Raw genomic sequence first — 19,671 nt, 5'->3', positions numbered from 1 at the left:
CTCTTGACTCGGACTGGTGGTGGAGTGGGGATCCCTTCATGCTGCGGACCTTCCGGGGTGCTGGTGCCTGGTGGGGCCATGCCCCCCAGACTGTGGAGGGGCAGTGATCAGCCACTGTGTCGGGTGGAGTGATGGTTCTGCTGCTTCGGGCCCCCGTAGCGCGCCTTGCCCCAGGGGGTGCCCTTGTGCCTGTCGGCTGTGGGAGGCCTTGGACCTGCCTGACCCCTCTCCCACTGGACTCCATGCACCCACCGCTGTCGCTCCGGGCTGGCCGGGGCATCTGGCCCTTGGGGGCATCTGGTTTGCCTTGTGTACTTGGAGGCTGCTCGCCGGCGTGCGGGGCTGGTTTCAGCCATAACAGTCGGGTGGCAGGTGGGGTGGTTGTGGCACTGCCCCGCTCCCCCCCCCCTCTACTTGCTGCCTCCCTTGCCTTCTGGTGTCACGGTTCCCTGGGAGGGGCCCTTCGTGTTTGCTGGCTGGGGGTGTTGGCCCTTGTGTCTCCGGCCCAGCGTCTTCTGTCTTGAGTCGGAGTTCTTCCTGCAGTTGGTGTCTCCTCGCCATTCCGGCAGTCGCGGGCCGTGGCTCCGTGTGGAGGGTCGGCTCAGGAAGACTGGAGAGCACCCGGACTTGAGTACCGACGATCTGGGTGTTGATCTCCTCCTCCTGCTGGTCTTCCAACTGCGCCCTTTCTCCTGATCTGTTCAGACGACACTCCCCACTGGTGACAATGGGTAGAGTCCGTACCACGCAGGTGGTTGCCCAGCCAACCCAAGCCACAATGGACCGGTATACTACAAGCGAGAGGGACCTGCGGCGCCCCCCCACTCCTGCTGGGGGTGACCAGGACACCATCCTACAGGCCATCGGAGCTTCCCAGGCTTCCGTCGAGAGCAAGATTGGTGAGGTACGGGTTGACGTGGCCCTCATTCGCCAAGATCTCCGGAAAGCCACGGCCCGGATTACGGAAGCGGAGTCGCGTATTTCCACAGCTTAGGACGACCTAGCCCAGCTCAAGACCCATGTGGCTCAGCTTCAGAACCGGACTTCTGAGCTCCACCGCCAGGCTGAGGATGCGGAAAACAGAGCGCGGAGGAACAACCTGCGCCTGGCTGGATTTCCAGAGGGGGCCGAACAGGGTAGGGCGGATACATTCATGGAGACCTGGGTGCGATCCTGGATGCCCAAGTACCTCCTCTCTCCTTGGTTTGCGGTTGAGCGCGCCCACCGCTCTCTGGCTCCTTGTCACACGCCCGGGGCCCCACCGCAACCCATCATCATGAGGATCTTCATTTTTCGAGACCGGGACGCTATCTTAATGGCGGCGAGGTTGCAGGGGCCACTGCTCTTTCAAAACAACAAAATTATGGTGTTCCCGGACTATACCAGGGAGGTGCAGGCCCAACGGCGCACCTACGACGAAGTGAAACGGAAACTTCGTGACCTGGGTCTTCGGTACGGTCTCCTCTTCCCGGCCCACCTCCGGGTCGTCTTCCAGGATAAGACCTTCTTCTTCGATACCCCTCCACATGTTTATGGTTTTCGGCCGGCTACAGGCTGCCATCCCAGGTCCCCTACGGCACTTCCCCGAGTATTTGGGTGTCCGGCGGGGAAAGAGGCCTCGCTCGGCTGGGTGGTTCTTCCCCCACCTTGGGCTAGTCCACTCCAGTGGAGCTCTGTCCCCATCTGCGCAGCCCTATACCCACATTGTCCACCTTAATGATGTCCGTCCTGGGTAGACCCCTCCACATCTTATCCTGGAACGTCAATGGCCTCTTAGATCGCATTAAGCGCACTGCTGTCCTCCGTAGCGCCCACCGTCAGGGCCGGGATATCCTATTCCTGCAAGAGACGCACCTGCTGGGCACCCACTGCACCTTCCTCGCCCTCTATGGGTTTGACAGGGTTTGCCATTCGGGCTTCTCGCGGGGTTCCAGGGGGGTGGCCATACTGTTCCGCAAAGGTCTTCACTTTCTTGACACGAGCTGAGACGGATACACAAGGCCGCTATGTGGCCCTGTCCGGCAAGATCGAGGGGCACCTTATTAATCTCCTGAGTGTATATGTTCCACCCGCCACGATGCCGTCCACCCTCCACGCTGCCATCCACCCTCCGACACCTTTTTTCCTCCTTCCCGCCTGGGTTGGCAGATCTCAGGAGCGATTTTAACGCGGTCATGCACCCACCAGGAGACGTGTCAGGCACTGCCTCTGCGTCCCGCCTCTCCTCCGCTAAGCGACGCTCTGATTGGTCCTCCGCCCTGGGTCTCTGGGACGCTTGGAGGCTGTGGAATCCTCGCCGGGAACAATATACCCCACACCGCGGCTGCTCATAGCACCCACTCTCGTATTGATCGGTTCTTGGTACCAGCCACAGACTGCCAATTGGTGTCGGGGCGGATTTTCTACTGCGTGGCATCTCGGATCACTCCCCGATCTCCATTCGTCTCGGGACTCAACTTGGGGGCGTCCGTACGAACGCTTGGTTCTTGCAGGACAAGGACTTAGTCGAGGCTCTCGAACGGGAGCTGCGGCAATACTTCCGGATTAAACACAGCTCGGTCGCCTCGCCGGCCACGTTATGGGAGGCTGGCAAGGCGACGCTGCGGGGGGTGGCAAGAGGCTTGAACCATGCACGTCGCGCGGCTCAGGCCACCCGCCTAGTGCAGCTGGAGGCCCGTGCGGCACTGATGGAGGAGACCCAGGCCAATGCTGATACTCCTGACACCTCCCGGCAACTTGTTCTAATACGAGAAGAAATTCGTCAGGTTTCCTTGGATTCAGCCAAAATGCGTTGGCGTTCATCGGTGGCGCGGGTGTACGGCTGGGGTGACAAAAATGGCAAATTGCTTCATAATTTAATCTCGTACTCCAAGGCGGACCGCGTCATCCCAGAGGTCTGCGATGCAACCAGCCGTCACCATTTTACCTTGAGGGCCATTGCTCAGGCTTTTGCAGGGTACTATGCCAAGCTGTATGCGGCCGGCCTCCTACAGACTCTCTGGCGGCGGTGATGTCGGAGACCGGGACCCAGCTGTTCCGCCTCCCCCAGGACATTTCCGGGATCCTAGATCTTCCCCCTTCCCCGGAGGAGATCCATGGGGCCATTTCAGTCTTACACTCGGGCAGGACGCCTGGGCCAGATGGGTACCCGCAAGAATATTACGCAACATACAGAGACCTCCTGATCCCCCATTTGATGGCGCTGTACCAGCATGTGGTGAACACGGGATCCTTCAAACCTCCCCCCCCCCCGAGACAGACGTGGCCACCATAGTGGTTCTCCCAAAGACACGCCCGCCCGCCCTCCCTTGCCTGTGCGGATTATCGCCCCATTTCCCTCATCAATACCGGGGTGAAAATCTTTGCTACCATGCTGGCTCAGCGGGTGCGTCCCCACTTACACACCCTGGTCCACCCGGATCAGAGTGGTTTCATGCCCGCTCGAGGCACTCGGCACTGCATACGTCGCCTCCATCTCGCTCTTACGCGGCGCCACCTCCTCTCCCCGTACCTGGCCCTGCTTCTCCTTGATTTCAAGAAAGCGTTCGATACGGTCGCTTGGGGATATTTGGAGGACGTGTTGGAGCTGATAGGGTTCGGCCTTCCGTTCCAGCGCCTTGTCCGAGTCCTTTACTCCAGTCCCACGGCGAGGGTCCTGATCAATGGGGTGCTCTGAGACATTTCCCATCCGGAGGGGCACACGCCAGGGATGCCCACTCTCACCGCTCTTGTTTGCGCTGGCGATGGAGCCCTTGGCAACTCTTGTACGCCAAAACTCTGGTATCAGTGGGTGGGCTTGGGACCCATATCGGGTCGAAAAGATCGCTCTCTACGCGGACGATGTTCTCTTTCTGGCGGAGCCGGAGAGTTCTGGCCCGTGTTGTCTGTCGGTCCTTTCCGCATTTGAGCGTGTCTCGGGTCTGCGGCTCAATCCGGCAAAATCCACCCTGGTGCCTCTTCATCCAGTACGGGATTGCTTTGATTGGCAAACTAGAATATCCCTCTGCGCAGGCTGTTCTTCAAATATTTGGGTATATGGATCGCCCTCCTCCCAGAACTCGAATGGGCCTTAAATATTATGCCTCTGATTAACAAGACAAAGGCGGACCTTCGGAAGTGGCAGTCCTCCTGCTCAATCCCTTGGGCAGGAGTGCCCTCGTTAAAATGATGGTACTTCCCCGGTTCTTATATATTTTCCAAAACGTCTCCCTCCAGCTTCCGACGAGCTGTTTCCGGGAACTTGATGGTATCCTTACCCGGTTTCTCTGGCGGGGGGGGTCGACCACGTATGTCTCTGGCGCATTGCCGTATACCTCCCTACGACGGGGGTATGGGAGTCACCAATCTCCACCTGTACTACCTGGCCACGATTGGTTCGCGGGCGGCTGGTCCGGCCCGGCATACCAGGTGGAACTTCGCTCGATGGAGTTCACTCAACTCTAGGCTTACTTATATAGCGCTCCTATACCCCGGTCACCAGGACAGTTTTCCTGGCTTGGCGCACGGCGTTGCGCCACACGAAGTGGGACCGGAAACTCACGAGACAGACGCCTCTGTGGTGTGGTACGTGGCTACGGGAGACCTTGTTGCTGTCGGACTTTAATCGCTGGGACAACATTGGGATCTCGCTTCTCGGCGACCTATGGGTGGGGGACCATATCAGATCCTTTGAGGACTTGCAGCAGCGCTTCTCCTTCCACCCCTCCCAAATATACAAATACCTGCAACTCACATGCGCTACGCGTACACATTCCGTCTCCCCTTCTCTCTCCTGGAATTCAGCCCTTTGGAAGCCTAAGTGATGATGGGGAATTTGGGCACAGGTGGGGTGTCTCGGATCTACCACTCTTTGGTGAATAACGGTCCTGCTTCGTTAGACACCCTGCGTGGCCGTTGGGAGGGGTGGTTGGGCCCCTTGGAGGATGCGGACTGGAGAGACGCCCTTATGGCTCCTAAAACGTTGACGACCTCCTCTAACTTGAGGTTAGTCCAACTCTATTATTTGCATGTGGTGTACCTTACTCCTGCGCTTTTCTTCGGGCCACGCCTGCGGTCCTCCCCCAATTGCGCACGATGCGATCATGCTCCAGCAGACTTCTACCATATGGTCTGGCTATGTCCGGTCCTGGCGGCGTTTTGGGCAGGGGTGGAGTTGGAACTTACACTGACCCTGGGGTGGGAAGTTCCACATGACCCAGTGCGCTTGCTTCTGGGGGTGTCTGGTGACCTGGATGGTTCCCGAACAGATAAGCGCTCGGCACGGCGGTGGCGAAGCGGGACATTGCGGCACTCTGGTCTCAGGCCCAGCCCCCTATTGTCAGGCTGTGTAAACGGGGGGTGGACAAGTGTGGGACCCAAGAGGAATCCCTCTTTGAAGCCCGTGGCTGTCTTGAACTTTTCCAGGTGTGGGGCAAGTGGTTCAACCTGGTTCCCTAAGAGGGTTGTGAATGTGTAGGCTTCGTGTCACTTACGTGCATTACTTTACCCTGTATGCCTTATGCTCCTTTGTCCCTAGTTGTGTGGCTGTCGAGTCTCGTCTTGATGTATTTGATTCTGCTACCAATGTACTGTTTTGGTGTGATTTTATCTCAATAAAATTGATTATCAAAAAAAAAAGATATTCTGCCAACCTGCCATACATCCAGGATATACACTATTTAGGAGGAGGCAATCTAGCCCTCCTTTTTGGTAAGGCCATTTATTTACTGGATGTATATTGGATTGGACGCCCATGGTGTACTAAAGATCTAATGAGGCAAAACAACTCACTGTGTTTTTGTTTGTATACAAGCAGATATACACAGGGTTTTAATTACTTTTATAGGTTCTTCGCTTTTGGTTATAGAATACCTTTTGATGTATCTGCTACGGACATAATTTCCAAGTCCTGACAGTTCCGAATGTGATTTGTTATCATCAACACTGTGTCTGGCGATTGTTTGAGGTTTATAGCCTCATTATAATGAGGTCTGACTTAGTGGTATGCTTATAATACCTTTGGACGATCACGTTAATAGGATCACTGGGTCTTTTTTGTCACCTTAGGTACAAAATGTATTTCTTGTTAAAAGACTGAAACATTGTGTTCCTGTCTTGACCCACGATTATATGTGGCTGGTTTTCTTAATAAGAAAGGTAACAATTGTATCCACCCTTTTGAGCGTTATGATATGGTCAGTACATGGATGAATGGATTTTAGACTCTAAAGACACTGGTTGGATGAGGGTGAGATGATGCATCAGTGAGTGTATTCGTGCCACAACCATGTTTTATGACACGAAGCAGTGCACATATACTTAGTGTTGTTTTAGAGGTTTCTTATTGTATATTTAAAGACGTCTGATTTATGTATGTTTAAGAGGTTGTGTTAATATGTTTTTGTAAGTTATTCATAGGGGAGAAGTGAGTACATTTGTCCTGAAGAAGATGGTATATCCCATTTAAGACCACCGAAACGAGTCGAGTCAATGGATTTTACAAACAAGACCCACAGTGCTTGGATTACTATATGTCATTGAGCATATGCAACAGATTCAAATATACCCAATGACATTCAGTAGGAGTGTAACTCGTTTGAAAAACAGACTGGAGTTTTCTAGACACTTTTCCTCCCTGTGTTTTTGATTTCTTGTGATGTATTGTTTTTCTTGACATGTGATGCATCATTGATTTATTTATATGTGATGTTTTGTTGATTGTTTTATTCATGTTGTATATGAAGGTACACTCTTGGGTTCCCTCATAATACTTTTATGGACGGTTTTATTCATTAAATATTTTGATTCTGTTTGATATATGTGCTTTCATGAGGTCCCGTGGCAGCAAATTTTGGTTCATTTGGGAGATTGCAAACAAGTAGATTATTTCTTCAAAGTCTCGAAAGGGGAAGCTTCTGGTAATTTGCTGTTGGTTAAGGAATATGCTACTTACCAGTACGCATCTGTTCTTGGCATGTAGAGCTGCAGATCTATACACTGTGCATAGATCGCCATCTGGTGTTGGGCCCAGATGTTTGCAGTTTGTTTTTCCTCTTGGAAAGTCTTTGGGAGTCACGAGGTCGGTGACTCCTCCTCTGGTTAGTATTGCGCATGGGCTTCGGCTCCATCCTCAGATTGTTTTTCGCCAGCAGGGAAAGATGGAGCGTAGTAGTAACAGTAAAGAAACCCATGTGTATTGTATCCAAATAAGATAAGACTGGTACGGATACCGGTAGCCGGGGAGGCGGGTGGGCATGTATAGATCTGCAGCTTTACATGCCAAGAACAGATGTATACTGGTAAATAGCATATTCCGTTCGAGGCATATGAGCTGCAGATTATACACTGTGCATAGATTATATAGCAGTACCCAACCCTAGCGGCGACCACCGGCATCCATTGCAGTTGTCTGAAACAGTGTTTTTAGTACAGCTTGGCCCACACTAGCTTGTTGCTTGGTTTGCACATCTACACAGTAATGTTTTGTGAAGGTGTGTGGTGTTGACCATGTCGCTGCTTTGCAGATGTCATCTAGTGGTATGTTCCCTAGGAAAGTCATAGAAGCCCCTATCTTCCTTGTAGAGTGGGCTTTAGGGGGAACCGATAGCGTTCGTTTTGCTTTGTGGTAGCAAATCTGTATGCATTTTACAATCCACCTAGCTATCCCTGATTTGGAAATTGGGTTGCCCTTGTGTGGTGGGGAGAAGGAAACAAATAGCTGTTTGGTTTTCCTGAAAGGTTGTGTTCTCTGGATGTAGTAAAGTAAAGCCCTTTTAACATCCAGTGTGTGTAAGGCTCTTTCCGCAACGGTTTGGTGTTGCGAGAAAAAGACTGGTAATTCTACTGACTGGTTAAGATGGAATGGAGAAATGACTTTGGGTAGAAATTTGGGATTGGTGCGGAGTACAACCTTGTTGTGATGCATCTGAAGAAAAGGTTCCTGTATAGTGAGTGCTTTTATTTCACTAACTCTTCTGAGGGAAGTGATGGCCACTAGAAAAGCTGTTTTCCATGTGAGGAATTGCAGCTCGCACTTATGTAATGGTTCGAAAGGGGGTCCCATTAACCATGTGAGGACTATATTCAAGTTCCAAACAGGTGAGGGTGGCACTCTGGGTGGAATTACTCTTTTGAGGCCTTCCATAAAGGCTTTGATGGCAGGCACTTTGAAAAGTGAGAGGTGCTGCCTATTTACAAAACAGGCAGCACCTCTCACTTTTCTAGGACCTCAGGAGCCAGATCGCAAGGTTGAGTTGAGCTGGGTCCGGGTGCCTGATCTCTCCATGGTTCTGGGTTAGGAGGCATGGGGAGAGGCGTAGCTTGTGGTGTGGTACTACCGAGAGTTCCAGCAGTGTGGTGTACAACGGTTGTCTGGCCCATGTTGGAGCCACTAGGATCAGAGTTAGGGAATGCTGCTGTAGCTTCCGCACCACTAATGGAATTAGTGGGAGAGGTGGAAAAGCGTATGCAAATTTATTTGACCAGTTCATCCATATCGCATTGCCTTCGGACAATGGGTGTGGATATCTGGCGGCGAAGCTTGGGCATTTTTTGTTTTCGTGGGTGGCGAATAGGTCTATGTGTGGATGCCCCCACTTCTGAAAGAACGGGTGAAGAACCTGTGGGTGAAGTTCCCACTCGTGGATGTGCTGTGTCTGTCTGCTCAGCAGATCTGCCACGGTGTTTTGTACTCCTGGGACGTGTTGGGCTAGGAGAAAAATCTTTTGTGGAATTGCCCATCTCCATATGCTCTGTGCTAACAGAGAGCTGTGGAGAGTGTGTGCCGCCCTGTTTTTGAATGTAGTACATGGCAGTCATGTTGTCTGTGCGAATGAGGACTGCCTTGCCTGAAATCTGCGCCCGGAAGGATTTTAGGGCGAGGAAGATCGCCAGTAACTCCAGATGGTTTATGTGGAGTAACTTCTGTTGCAGCGTCCATGTGCCCTGTGCTGTGAGATGTAACAGATGAGCTCCCCAGCCGGAGAGCGATGCATCTGCCGTTAGGATTATTTGTGGGACCGGGTCCAGGAACGTTCGACCTCTGGAAAGGTTTGTGGTGTTCCACCACTGCAGAGAGCGATGGGTGCGACCGTCTACCAACACCAGATCTGTCAGTTGTCCCTGGGCCTGGTTCCACTGGCGCGCCAAGCACTCTTGGAGTGGACGCATTTGGAGTCTTGCATGGGGCACTATAAAGATGCAAGAGGCCATCATCCCTATGAGCTGCATAAACACTCTTGCTGGGAGAGAGTGTTGAGATAGGATTTTTTGACGCAGCGCCTGTATTTTTGCAATCCTGGCAGGATTGGGATATGCTATGGCTTTTGAGGTGTCTATGGTGGCACCGAGATATTGTTTTGTGTGTGATGGTACCAGGTGGGATTTTTGATGGTTTACCATGAAACCTAGCTGGTGAAGTAGTTGGACCGTAGCGGCGGTATGTTGCACACACTGTTGGTAGGACGTGGCTTTTATCAGCCAATCGTCCAGATAGGGGAAGACGTGAATGTGCTGTCGTCTGGGGTGTGCAGCCACTAATGCCAGGCACTTAGTGAAAACCCATGGTGCTGTTACCCCGAACGGGAGCACCTTGACCTGGTAGTGTTGTCCGTCTACCACAAACGTGAGGTACTTTCTGTGAGACTGGTGTACTGGGATGTGAAAGTACGCGTCTTTCAAGTCCAGAGTGGTGAGAAAATCGTTCTGGGAGAGAAGTGGAAGAACCTGTTGGAGGGTTACCATGTGAAAATGGTCTGAATGAATGTAGGTGTTTAGAGGTCTGAGATCTAAGATAGGTCGTAGGGTCTCGTCCGTCTTTGGAATTAGAAAGTAGAGGGAGTAGACCCCTAAATTTTGTTGATTTATGGGGACCTGCTCTATTGCTCCTTTTTGCAGGAGGGAGATCACCTCTTGTGTTAGTAGCGCAGTATGTTCTTGCGACATAGGGCGGTGCCTGGGTGGAATGGGAATGTTGGGGGGTGTAGATGTTAATTGCAGGCAATACCCTGACTGAATAATTTGTGTCACCCATCTGTCTGAGGTGATTGTCTCCCAGACGTGAAGAAAATGTTGTAGTTTGCCACCGACCGGAGTGGAATGGTCTGGAGGGAGCGGGGGAAAGTCATTGGGCAGGAGGTGTGGCAGAGCGGGCGGTATTTGTTTTGCCTCTGCCGTTATTATTGCCTCTGTATCCGCCGCTTTGATAACCCTTCGTGAAGGTAGATTGAGGAGGGGATTTATAGGATGTGGATGCAGTGTCCGAGGAGTAGCCTCTGCCCGTGCCCCGAAAAGAAGAACGGCGAAAGGAGCACCTGGGAGTCTGCGTTTGTATGGCTCCCATAGATTTCGCCGTGTCTGTATCTTTTTTCATTTTTTCCAGGGCTTCATCTACTTTAGGGCCAAATAGATGATCTTGGTCGAATGGGTGATTTAATATAGAGGCTTGAACCTCTGGTTTAAACCCTGAAACCCTGAGCCAGGCGTGGCGACGGAGAAGGACACTGGTGTTTATGGCCCTGGAGGCTGTATCTGCTGCATCTAGGGCACATCGTATCGAGGTATTGGATATTGGTTTTCCCTCTTGAATAAGTTCATTAGCCCTAGTCTTGTACTTTTCAGGGAGATGGTGCATGATGGTCTCTAGCTCATCATAACGCGCCCTGTCGTATCGGGCCAACAGTGCTTGCGTATTGGCAATACGCCATATATTGGCCGCTTGTGACGCAGTGCGCTTCCCTGACGCGTCTAAGAGCTTGGACTCTTTGTCAGGTGGGGGCGCCTCGCCTGACGCCTGAGAGTTTGAGCGCTTCCTGGCTGTGGATACCCCTAGGGAATCTAATGGTGCAGGGCCTTTAATGTAAGAAGGGTCTGTAGGGGCGGCTTTGTATTTCTTCTCTATCCGAGGGTTTAGGACCCTGGGCCTGACTGGGTCTTTAAAAACCTCAGGGGCATGTTTAATTACGCCTTTTAACATAGGTAGAATGGCAGTGGACCTATGTGTATCGTCAAAGGTGTCTAGGAGGAAGTCCTCCTCCACTGGGTCGGTATGTAACTCCACCCCGTGGTAGTGTGCCGCCCGTTGTAACAAATGGTGAAAACCCAAGGAATCTTCAGGAGGGGATGGCCTAGATGGATAAAGGTCATCCTGTGGGACATCTGGGATATCCGGATTGTTATAATCATCCCATGGGTCTGGAGATCCAGTAGGGGTGGGATCTTGTGGCACATCTGCTGGATCATAGTAAGGGTCCTCCAAATCGTCTGGGACAGGAGACAAGGTGGGGGAACGATGAGGTGGAGGAGGTAGAGGAGGTGGGGAAGGCACCCTGAAAGGAGAGGTAGCAATGTCCTTTCTCTTTGGAGTTGGAGGTGGAGCCGGCTTGTCCAAGTGTCTCTTTTTTGAAGACAATGTCAAGTGTCCGGTCTTTGGATCCTTGGTGAGGGTTTTTTGCAAAGGATCCGGTGTGAAGAGCTCCTGTGACACTGGTTGTTCGGCCGGCGCCGAAGGTTTCGGGGCCGACGGCTTTTTAGGTTTGTCAAAGCCGTGCTTCCTGGGAACCTCCGTTTTTTTGGTCGGTGCCGAAGAAGGTCTCGGCACGGGAGTGTCGGTGCCGAGGGTCTTGTGATGTTTGGTCGGCGCCGGAGGAGCAGGTTTCGGCCCGAAGACTTCGGTGCTGGGTTCGGTGTGGAGGTGGAGGCCGATTTTTTCCTCGGTGCCGAAGGGTGTTTCTCGGCACCGGTGGCCGGCTGGCTCGAGCCCGAGCTGCCGGAAGGCTTCTTTACCGGGCCCAAAGGTGGGGTGTGAGAAGCAGTGTCCTTGGTCTTGCCTAGGCCCGGAGGCGAAGGTGTGACCGAAGCCTTTTTCGGTATCGGCGTGGGAGGGGGAATTGTACTCACGACCTGCTGCGCCGGGATGATGTCCTCCACATCTGAGTCGTCGGCCTCGGAAGCGCTGAAGAGGTCGTCGTCCTCCTGTTCTATGTCCTGCTGTCCCGGAGCTTCGACGTCGTCCCCGAAGATGTCGACTGGAGCGGAGGTCGAGGAGTGCGCCATGTTGCGTCTAGCCCGTCGATCTCGAATGGTCTTTTTTGAGCGAAAAGACTTGCAGGCAGGACAGTCTCGGGCCTCGTGTTCTGGGGAGAGGCAGAGGTTGCACACCTCATGGAGATCGGTGTGGGGAAACTTGGACCCACATCGAGGGCACTTCTTGAAGGGAGTTCTTTCCATCAGCCGAGGCCGGAATAGGCCCGAAGGCCGCCGTCGACCACCGGAATCGAAGAAGTGCCGAAGAGAAGATGAGTAAGATGCTTTAGATCTTTGAAGAAGCTCGATGAGTGAGGATTTGTGCATCGATCGGTGAACTGGGAAGTTCGGAACCGGAGCGCGAAGTATTACATCCGAGCCCGATGGTGGAAAAAAACAATCTGAGGATGGAGCCGAAGCCCATGCGGAATACTAACCAGAGGAGGAGTCACCGACCTCGTGACTCCCAAAGACTTTCCAAGAGGAAAAACAAACTGCAAACATCCAGGCCCAACACCAGATGGCGATCTATGCACAGTGTATAATCCGCAGCTCATATGCCTCGAACACCCTGTTCTCTTGTTTCTTTGGGATAGGGAAGTTCTTCTGAGAAGTCTCTTAAAATGTGAGCCTTCTCTTATTTGGATGTAGATGACTAAATGGTGTCTATTGCAAGGGAAACACCAGAATGCGCCTTGTGACAGGATGGGTGAAATTTTTTCTGATGACAAATATGAAAGACTAGGAGGAGGCCCACTGCTAGGAATTCTACATTGAAACTATTTACAGGTGTTTCAGGACTCCAAGTAGGTGGTCTTGTTGGACGTTGCCTTGGAGTAAGTGTAACACGGGCATCGCATGCCTGTAATATCCTATGGGGCGAACTTAGCCCACTCCTAAAATTTGGACACCTGATAAAACCCAGGCTATCTAAGATGCAACAAGTCAGAAGTGATCAGTGATGTAACTATGTGTGTATAGACTGTATGTGAGAGTGGCTTACACACGACTAGGGCAACAGCATTGCTAGTACACTGATAATCTGAAAATCTAAAGGGATTGGTATGGACCTAATAAAAGCCAGATCTTTTGAGCGGAGCGTGACCAGCAGAAACATATTCGATAGAGGATGCCAGAGTCAAGAGTCTCCCTGCACCGTCCCCCTACGTTTTGAATCTGCCAAAAGTGCCCTATGAGTAAAGATTGTTCGGGTTCACCTGCAGGCTATTTTAAAACAATTTCCAAGATCCCACCTACATCGTTACAACTATCATCAAAGTGCTTTATCCAAAAGTAGGATTGTGCAAGCCTAGCATTACCAGAGGAGACAGGCATTGGACTCAACGGTAACGCATGCCACACACAGAGGGTGAGAGTTTTTTTTTTGTTTTTAAATTTGTTTTGCATCTCTTGCCCTGCCTCCTCCTTGTCTTTCGGGTTTGACATTTGTGAAGCTGAGGTGTCTTTCCTTCAATTTCTCCCTTCCATTCTTTTTGCATATATTTCTCGGACTAAAAGGTTACCCTCCCTGCTACTCTAATGGCGTGAGCTCACTCTGTGTAAAGGCCGGTTTCAAAGCAACTTTGGCACCCACCTAATTTCCAAGGCAGATATTTCCATATCTCAATGCCAAAATGGGTCTCTTGGCATCGAGGCTTCTCCAGAACCAAGAAACTCTTTTGCAGGAGTGATGGCTCCGGAACAATGGTCAGTAAGGTCTTTCAAGACTTGCTGGGGATTTGGCTCATGTCTGAAAGCATGGCTTGCTCAAAGCCATTTCTGCCTGGGAGATAAAGCTTTGCTCGAGTTTGTGGGTAGTGGAACCCTACGTACAGTCTGGGCCCTGGATGTGGGCTTTACTGGGAACCTTCTAGATAAATCTTTTCTGAAAGGAGAGTACTCCGAGGACAAGCGCTGCGGACTCGACTTTCTATGGCCTCCAGGAATACCAAAGTGGACTGGCTTTAGGTCAGAGTATGTTTCTTTGAGGTTTTCAATGGCCAAATGAGCAGATTGCTCAAGAGAGACCGGGTGCTGCATTCTGTAGCGCGATCACCAACATTCTCTACTGTAACAGATTGGCTTTTTGTGTTTAAGGCCTGGTAGGCGGACTAGTTTGATTCTTCATGTTGACCGGGAAGCAAAGGTTGCAGCCTCTATGTTGATCTGACCACAGGAATATGTTGTTATATTTATGGCAACATTTGAAAGGATAGTTCTATATAAATTCACACTCCACCAGTTATTCGCATATGAATTGGCCTATTTATCTTCTGATTAAGTTTGATTCCAAAGAGTTAAGCGGTCATGCAGTCTTCATGGGTTTTGCAAAAAGTGATTCCAGTCATGGGCTCGAACCATTGCCTTCTGTAGCGTGACAGTCCAGGAGCTTTGAAAAGTTTGTTTTTACCAAATGGTGGAAAAAACATTCTAAGGTGGAGTCTTAGTCCTGGTGCATTGTGGGGTTTGTAGAGGTATCACCAGTCCAATCGAAACCGAAACTTCTACTTCAAACAACTTCTTGTAACGTTCAGGTTAAACACTAGATGGCAGGAGAGTGAAAAGCATATGATACACAGTAGCACATGGTGCAAACAGAACAAATTACTAATTAGTGCAAACATCCCTCGCAACCAAATATGAACAGTACAGGCAGCAGGGGAGAACACTTCTTCACACAAAAAACAATTACAGCAACTGCCACAACAAAGAAAGCCTCTCCCTCATGCACAGAATAGTCACATCACAGGACGGCAGGATTCTCTCGAAGTGTATGATACGGCATTTAAGTGTTATGTGAAATGTGAGCGTGTGTGCATAATGAACAAATGAAGCACTCAAACATACAATGATCTGAAGCACAGATGTTCTGCAAAAAGCAGCATTATGGATGGTGACCAGGGCTTCACCCCGACAACATGACCCTTTCCACTTTATTAGGTGTCCAGTTAAACAGCCTTCGCAGTCAAGAAAGTAATGGAGACTAAGTACCCTTAGTCCATAGTTCTTGGATAAAGACAACAAAACCTTGAGAACTCAGGGGCAGATTATGTGTGTTGCATGGTGGTCGCAGATAAATATGGACTCTTATTTTTCCAAAAGCAGTCAACTATCTCCAGTTTTCCACCACTTGGTGGAAGCAGATGCGAGGTCCAGAACATAAAAGCTATGTTATGACACATAATGGACAAAGAATCACATGTGCTCTTACGGACAGTAAGCAGCATGTTGAGTATTAGCTGCTCTCCTCTCAAAGTTGCTTCATTGACAGAGAGCTTTAGCGACAATCTTTCTTAAGCACAATTCCACAAGCGCAAATAATGCATATGCAGCAGTTACAGCTACCCTAAAGTCAGAATCCAAATCTGCACTGGACATTTTAAGACATTTCTGGCATCCAACCACATGTAGCTTAAAAGGATAAAAGGGAAGGCTTTGTTCATCTTAGAACTGAGCCACTCCAAAATGTTTTTCTATTAATGCTCACAATGGTTACAGCACCACCATCTTTGGATGCAATCTATACAGGACCTTTTAATATGGGCTAAACTGTTAAGTCACTAGGACTGGATGAAAACTTACTACCCAACTGTAGCATTTTTTAGGTCAGCTATTTCTATAACCTCTCCCTAACGAAGTGTAGGACCAATAGGACTATTGTGCTCAGGATTGCACATCAGATCATTCATAAACCATGGACATGGCCAGTATTTACAACACTTGGGGGCTCACATGAGTTACAGTTGGTCCTGTTAAACATGATCATGGGCTTCAAGGTGTGTGTTGTGTCCCAGTGTGGAACAATTCAAAGCTACATACAGTTTCTCTTACTGTTGAAAGTGAGGTGTTCATATCACCCATTATCAAGGCCTGCAGTACTAGCAAAATGGCACGAATGGACAACTGTGTTCTTAGGTCAGAGGTAACCAAGTCACGCTGTAGCGGTTTGCAATCTTCTGATATTAGGTACTTGGCATAGGACACAAGGTTACCTGAAAAGACTAAAGATAAATATTGGATCCAAGCAGCAGCTGGACACAGGTCAACAGTACGATTATTTCAATCGCATCCTCGCCATATGAAGCACTATTAGTAAGCGATCGTAGGGAGCAGGGGAAAGGGTCAGTCTACATCATAGCTACTCAAACGTTTTCAGAGGGGCCACAAAGTGTGGTCTGTGGTGAGCCTGAGGGCCACTTCGATGGCAGCAGGATGGGAGTGGGGCTTTATGGGTAGTTAAATGTTGCAGGATACTTTATTAGAATATTTTACTTAACTTCAGATAGCTTGTAAATAAAGGCTTCCCCATTAATTTAACATCTTGCTGAATGTTAGTGCTCAGAAGGAAACCGCAGCCCAGTGCTGCTTTTAACCCGGGGGCCGCATGTGAAGGTCAGGGGGGCCGCAGCTGGCCCTCGGGTCATACTTGGATTATCACTGGTCTACACCCTCAACAAACATGTACAGGCTGCAGTTGGTAACTACTAAGTTTCATACTAGAGGCCTTTAGGCAAATGTATCTACTCCTTCCTTAGGGTCACTGGACCACATCTCTGCGGTCATGTCTTTTGGATACGGAAAGGACTGTGAAAAGATCAACGGTTTAGAGTAGTGCAGAGATATTGCTAAGTCCCAGACATGGTATGCTGCTTTAGCTGCCTCTCGTAGTTCTTCACAACTGGACTGGAGGTCACCTTGTGAACTCATTGGTCAGGTATAGTGCAACAGATGTCCCATAAACTACTGCACTGCCACAACTGCCGACATAACTATTGCTTACCACAGCGTTACAACAAACAAATGATGGACGGAATGCTGACAATGCAGACATTCTCCCCCAGTCAAGAGATCTGGGTTAAATCCATCGTTCTTTTGCCCACTACGCCACCCCAGTTCAGACATGGTCATATGCAAATCGGTCTTGACCCTGTGCCTCATGGGAACAGTCCAGCCCGAACTGCCAAGCCATGTCTTCCCTGGACCAGAATCAAGCATCCTAGGACCGGTTTCTGGCTATCAGCCGTCATCAGCCAGGATAGCTTGACTCCATTGGCGTAGTGAGCACGGGACCCACGTCTGGGCATACCCATCCCACTTAGGGCAAAAAGCGTTACAACAAACAAATGATGGACGGAATGCTGACAATGCAGACATTCTCCCCCAGTCAAGAGATCTGGGTTAAATCCATCGTTCTTTTGCCCACTACGCCACCCCAGTTCAGACATGGCCATATGCAAATCGGTCTTGACCCTGTGCCTCATGGGTACAGTCCAGCCCGAACTGCCAAGCCATGTCTTCCCTGGACCAGAATCAAGCATCCTAGGACCGGTTTCTGGCTATCAGCCGTCATCAGCCAGGATAGCTTGACTCCAGTGGCACAGACCATGATCCTCCTCAGAGGTCTTGTGAATCTTTATATTCGCCCATCTGGAAGGTCCATTTCCCTTAAACTGGAGAGAGGGGGAATACTACAAACCCTTTTAAGTGTGCCTTTCAAATTCTAAAGCTCCCAAATTCAGAATCGCAGTAATGTAATCAATACACTACATTTCCATAAATGATCTCAATCCAGGATAGTTCATTCCTTCACACCTCACATATCAGTTTACCTCAACCATTCCCTTAAAAATAAAACTTGGTGAGCTCTCTGCTTCTGCAATGAATAATGTTCACAAGAAATAGAAATTAAGACTATATCCAATCCATATTCCATTGAAGTGCTTTTAAAGTGGACATTTGGCAAAAAAGCCCAGACCTGAAAAATTCTACAATACTGCCCATATGTAAAGAATAAATTTCACTGAAGTAAACAATATGCAGGACACAACACTATTTCATGTATGCCGATTTATCTACAACAGATATTCTGTTCCACCAGCTCATATCTCCATATGAAGCACTGACTTTTTCAAACCTTAAGCGGAGCAGAAGCCCCACATAGGAAATGGGAAGTAAGAAATGGGTGGTGGGAGCAAGCATCCATCCTCTGTCAGCTGCCCAATTGCTCTACCGCAACTAAACACATACTTGCATTCAGACAAAAACAGAAGATGCCACCTACCGTGGGTTATTTTTCAGTGTATTTACTAAAAATTCATGTACGTCAATCCCAGTGGAATCTGTGTACTCTTGGCTAGAATCTGAAGAGGGAAAAAAAGTTTAGTTAGTAAATAATTGCATATATGATATACCTCTATGTACAGATTACAGACCATGCACTGACTGAGGTCTCCATGCTGCAAAAACACTAACAAGATAACGTTAGATTATTGTCCCTAATACTAACGCCTGCATCTCCTAGAGTCCCCTCGCTATACGAAAGCACTCTAACCTTATATGAGATCACCACCACACAGAATCCATATAACTAATCATGAAAAAGATGCTGAAAGCAAACACCGGCATGGGTTTAGTCCAACACTCTCAATCTGTACTATTGGAAACCAACTCGAGAAATCAATACTCCTCCAACCTAACAAGCACGTTATAATGATTCCTGTCTATTAGTGTGTTTAAAAGCATTTAATCACTTTATTGGCAACCTGACCTCTCAACCTATTACAGTCGGATCTGCATAGTCATTTGGATTCAGGACCAGCTGCTCAATAAAAGTGTATAAAACTCAGCTTAGAATATGGGGCTGTGATGGACACCCAGCTGCATGCATAACTGTACAAGACAGATAAAAGCGGCAGTAGTGAAGTCTACTTACAACTGAAAGCAGATGGCAAGTCCTGAAGTTAACTGCTTAAGGGTAAGAAGGTTCCTTACAGCATATAATCTGTAAAGCTCCAAGTAAGGAAGCAAGCCCAGCTCGCAGGCGAGGCCGCTGAACCCAGAGCACAGACCTTATCAGACTTCACGCCCAGCTCTAAAGTGATATTGTCAAAGTTCACTCCAAGATGATATCACAAAGGTCCACTGTGATGTCAAAGGCCTACTGTTAGGTCAAGAAGCCTGCTGCAGTGTCAAGAGGGTGACCAGACACAAGGCTTACTTTCATACCAGGCAACTACTGTGATGTCAGCGGCCGTCTGGCACAATATCAAACACCAGCCTGAAACTACTTTGTTCATAGGATTGATTACAAAACTGTTGCTAGGCATGTACTGTAAAGTTTGCTTACCCCGCGACAACATTTTCTTGGGGCCTTTATCATTATTTCTCTCCTTTTCTTCTTTTTCAGAGGTATCTTTGGATGACTTCTCGTCTTCTTTATCAGATGGACAGCTTATATGCAGCTGAATAATTTCCTTTAAAAAGAGTATTAATATGGCAGTGAGACGTTTCAGGCACAAACATAGCAAATCACATGAAAATGTCCAATATTTCGCTTCATCGCAAAACAGGAATACAGTTACTAAGGTATGCTTTCCCTTCATCCATCTTTTACAATCTTATTTCTAAAGACAGTACACTTTTGTGGTGTCACAGGCCACTGAGTCAACCTCTGAGCACCTTCTAGATGTAGCAAAAGCAAGAAGTAAAAAAAGATCAGATATGTTCCAAGAATACTAAGCACAGAAAATCAAGGACAGCCCTCTCCATACCAATACTCCTTTTATAGATACAGAATGTAGAAGCAGTACATGTTTCGTCCTACAAGTGAATGATAAGAGTTCCGGGTAACACCTCACAAAGGTGAGTTATAGAGTATGCTCCTCCCTAGCA

General features: G+C 49.3%; 1 protein-coding gene across 4 annotated transcripts in view; it reads right to left on the bottom strand.

Annotated features, from left to right (window-relative positions):
* Positions 1 to 19,671, bottom strand: part of R3HDM2 (R3H domain containing 2) — a 761,481-nt gene that overhangs the window by 393,213 nt on the left and 348,597 nt on the right. For all 4 annotated transcript variants that reach the window (XM_085654624.1, XM_085654627.1, XM_085654622.1 and 1 more), the window contains 2 exons: positions 19,127 to 19,253; positions 18,062 to 18,140 (listed from right to left, as the gene is read on the bottom strand). In XM_085654624.1, coding sequence (XP_085510750.1) covers positions 18,062 to 18,140; positions 19,127 to 19,253 — 206 coding nt within the window. The remainder of the gene's footprint in view (positions 1 to 18,061; positions 18,141 to 19,126; positions 19,254 to 19,671) is intronic.

Source organism: Triturus cristatus, chromosome 4_1 (genome assembly GCF_964204655.1).
Source record: "Triturus cristatus chromosome 4_1, aTriCri1.1, whole genome shotgun sequence".
NCBI classification, from domain to species: domain Eukaryota; kingdom Metazoa; phylum Chordata; class Amphibia; order Caudata; family Salamandridae; genus Triturus; species Triturus cristatus.
This window is presented reverse-complemented; position numbering and strand designations above follow the sequence as displayed.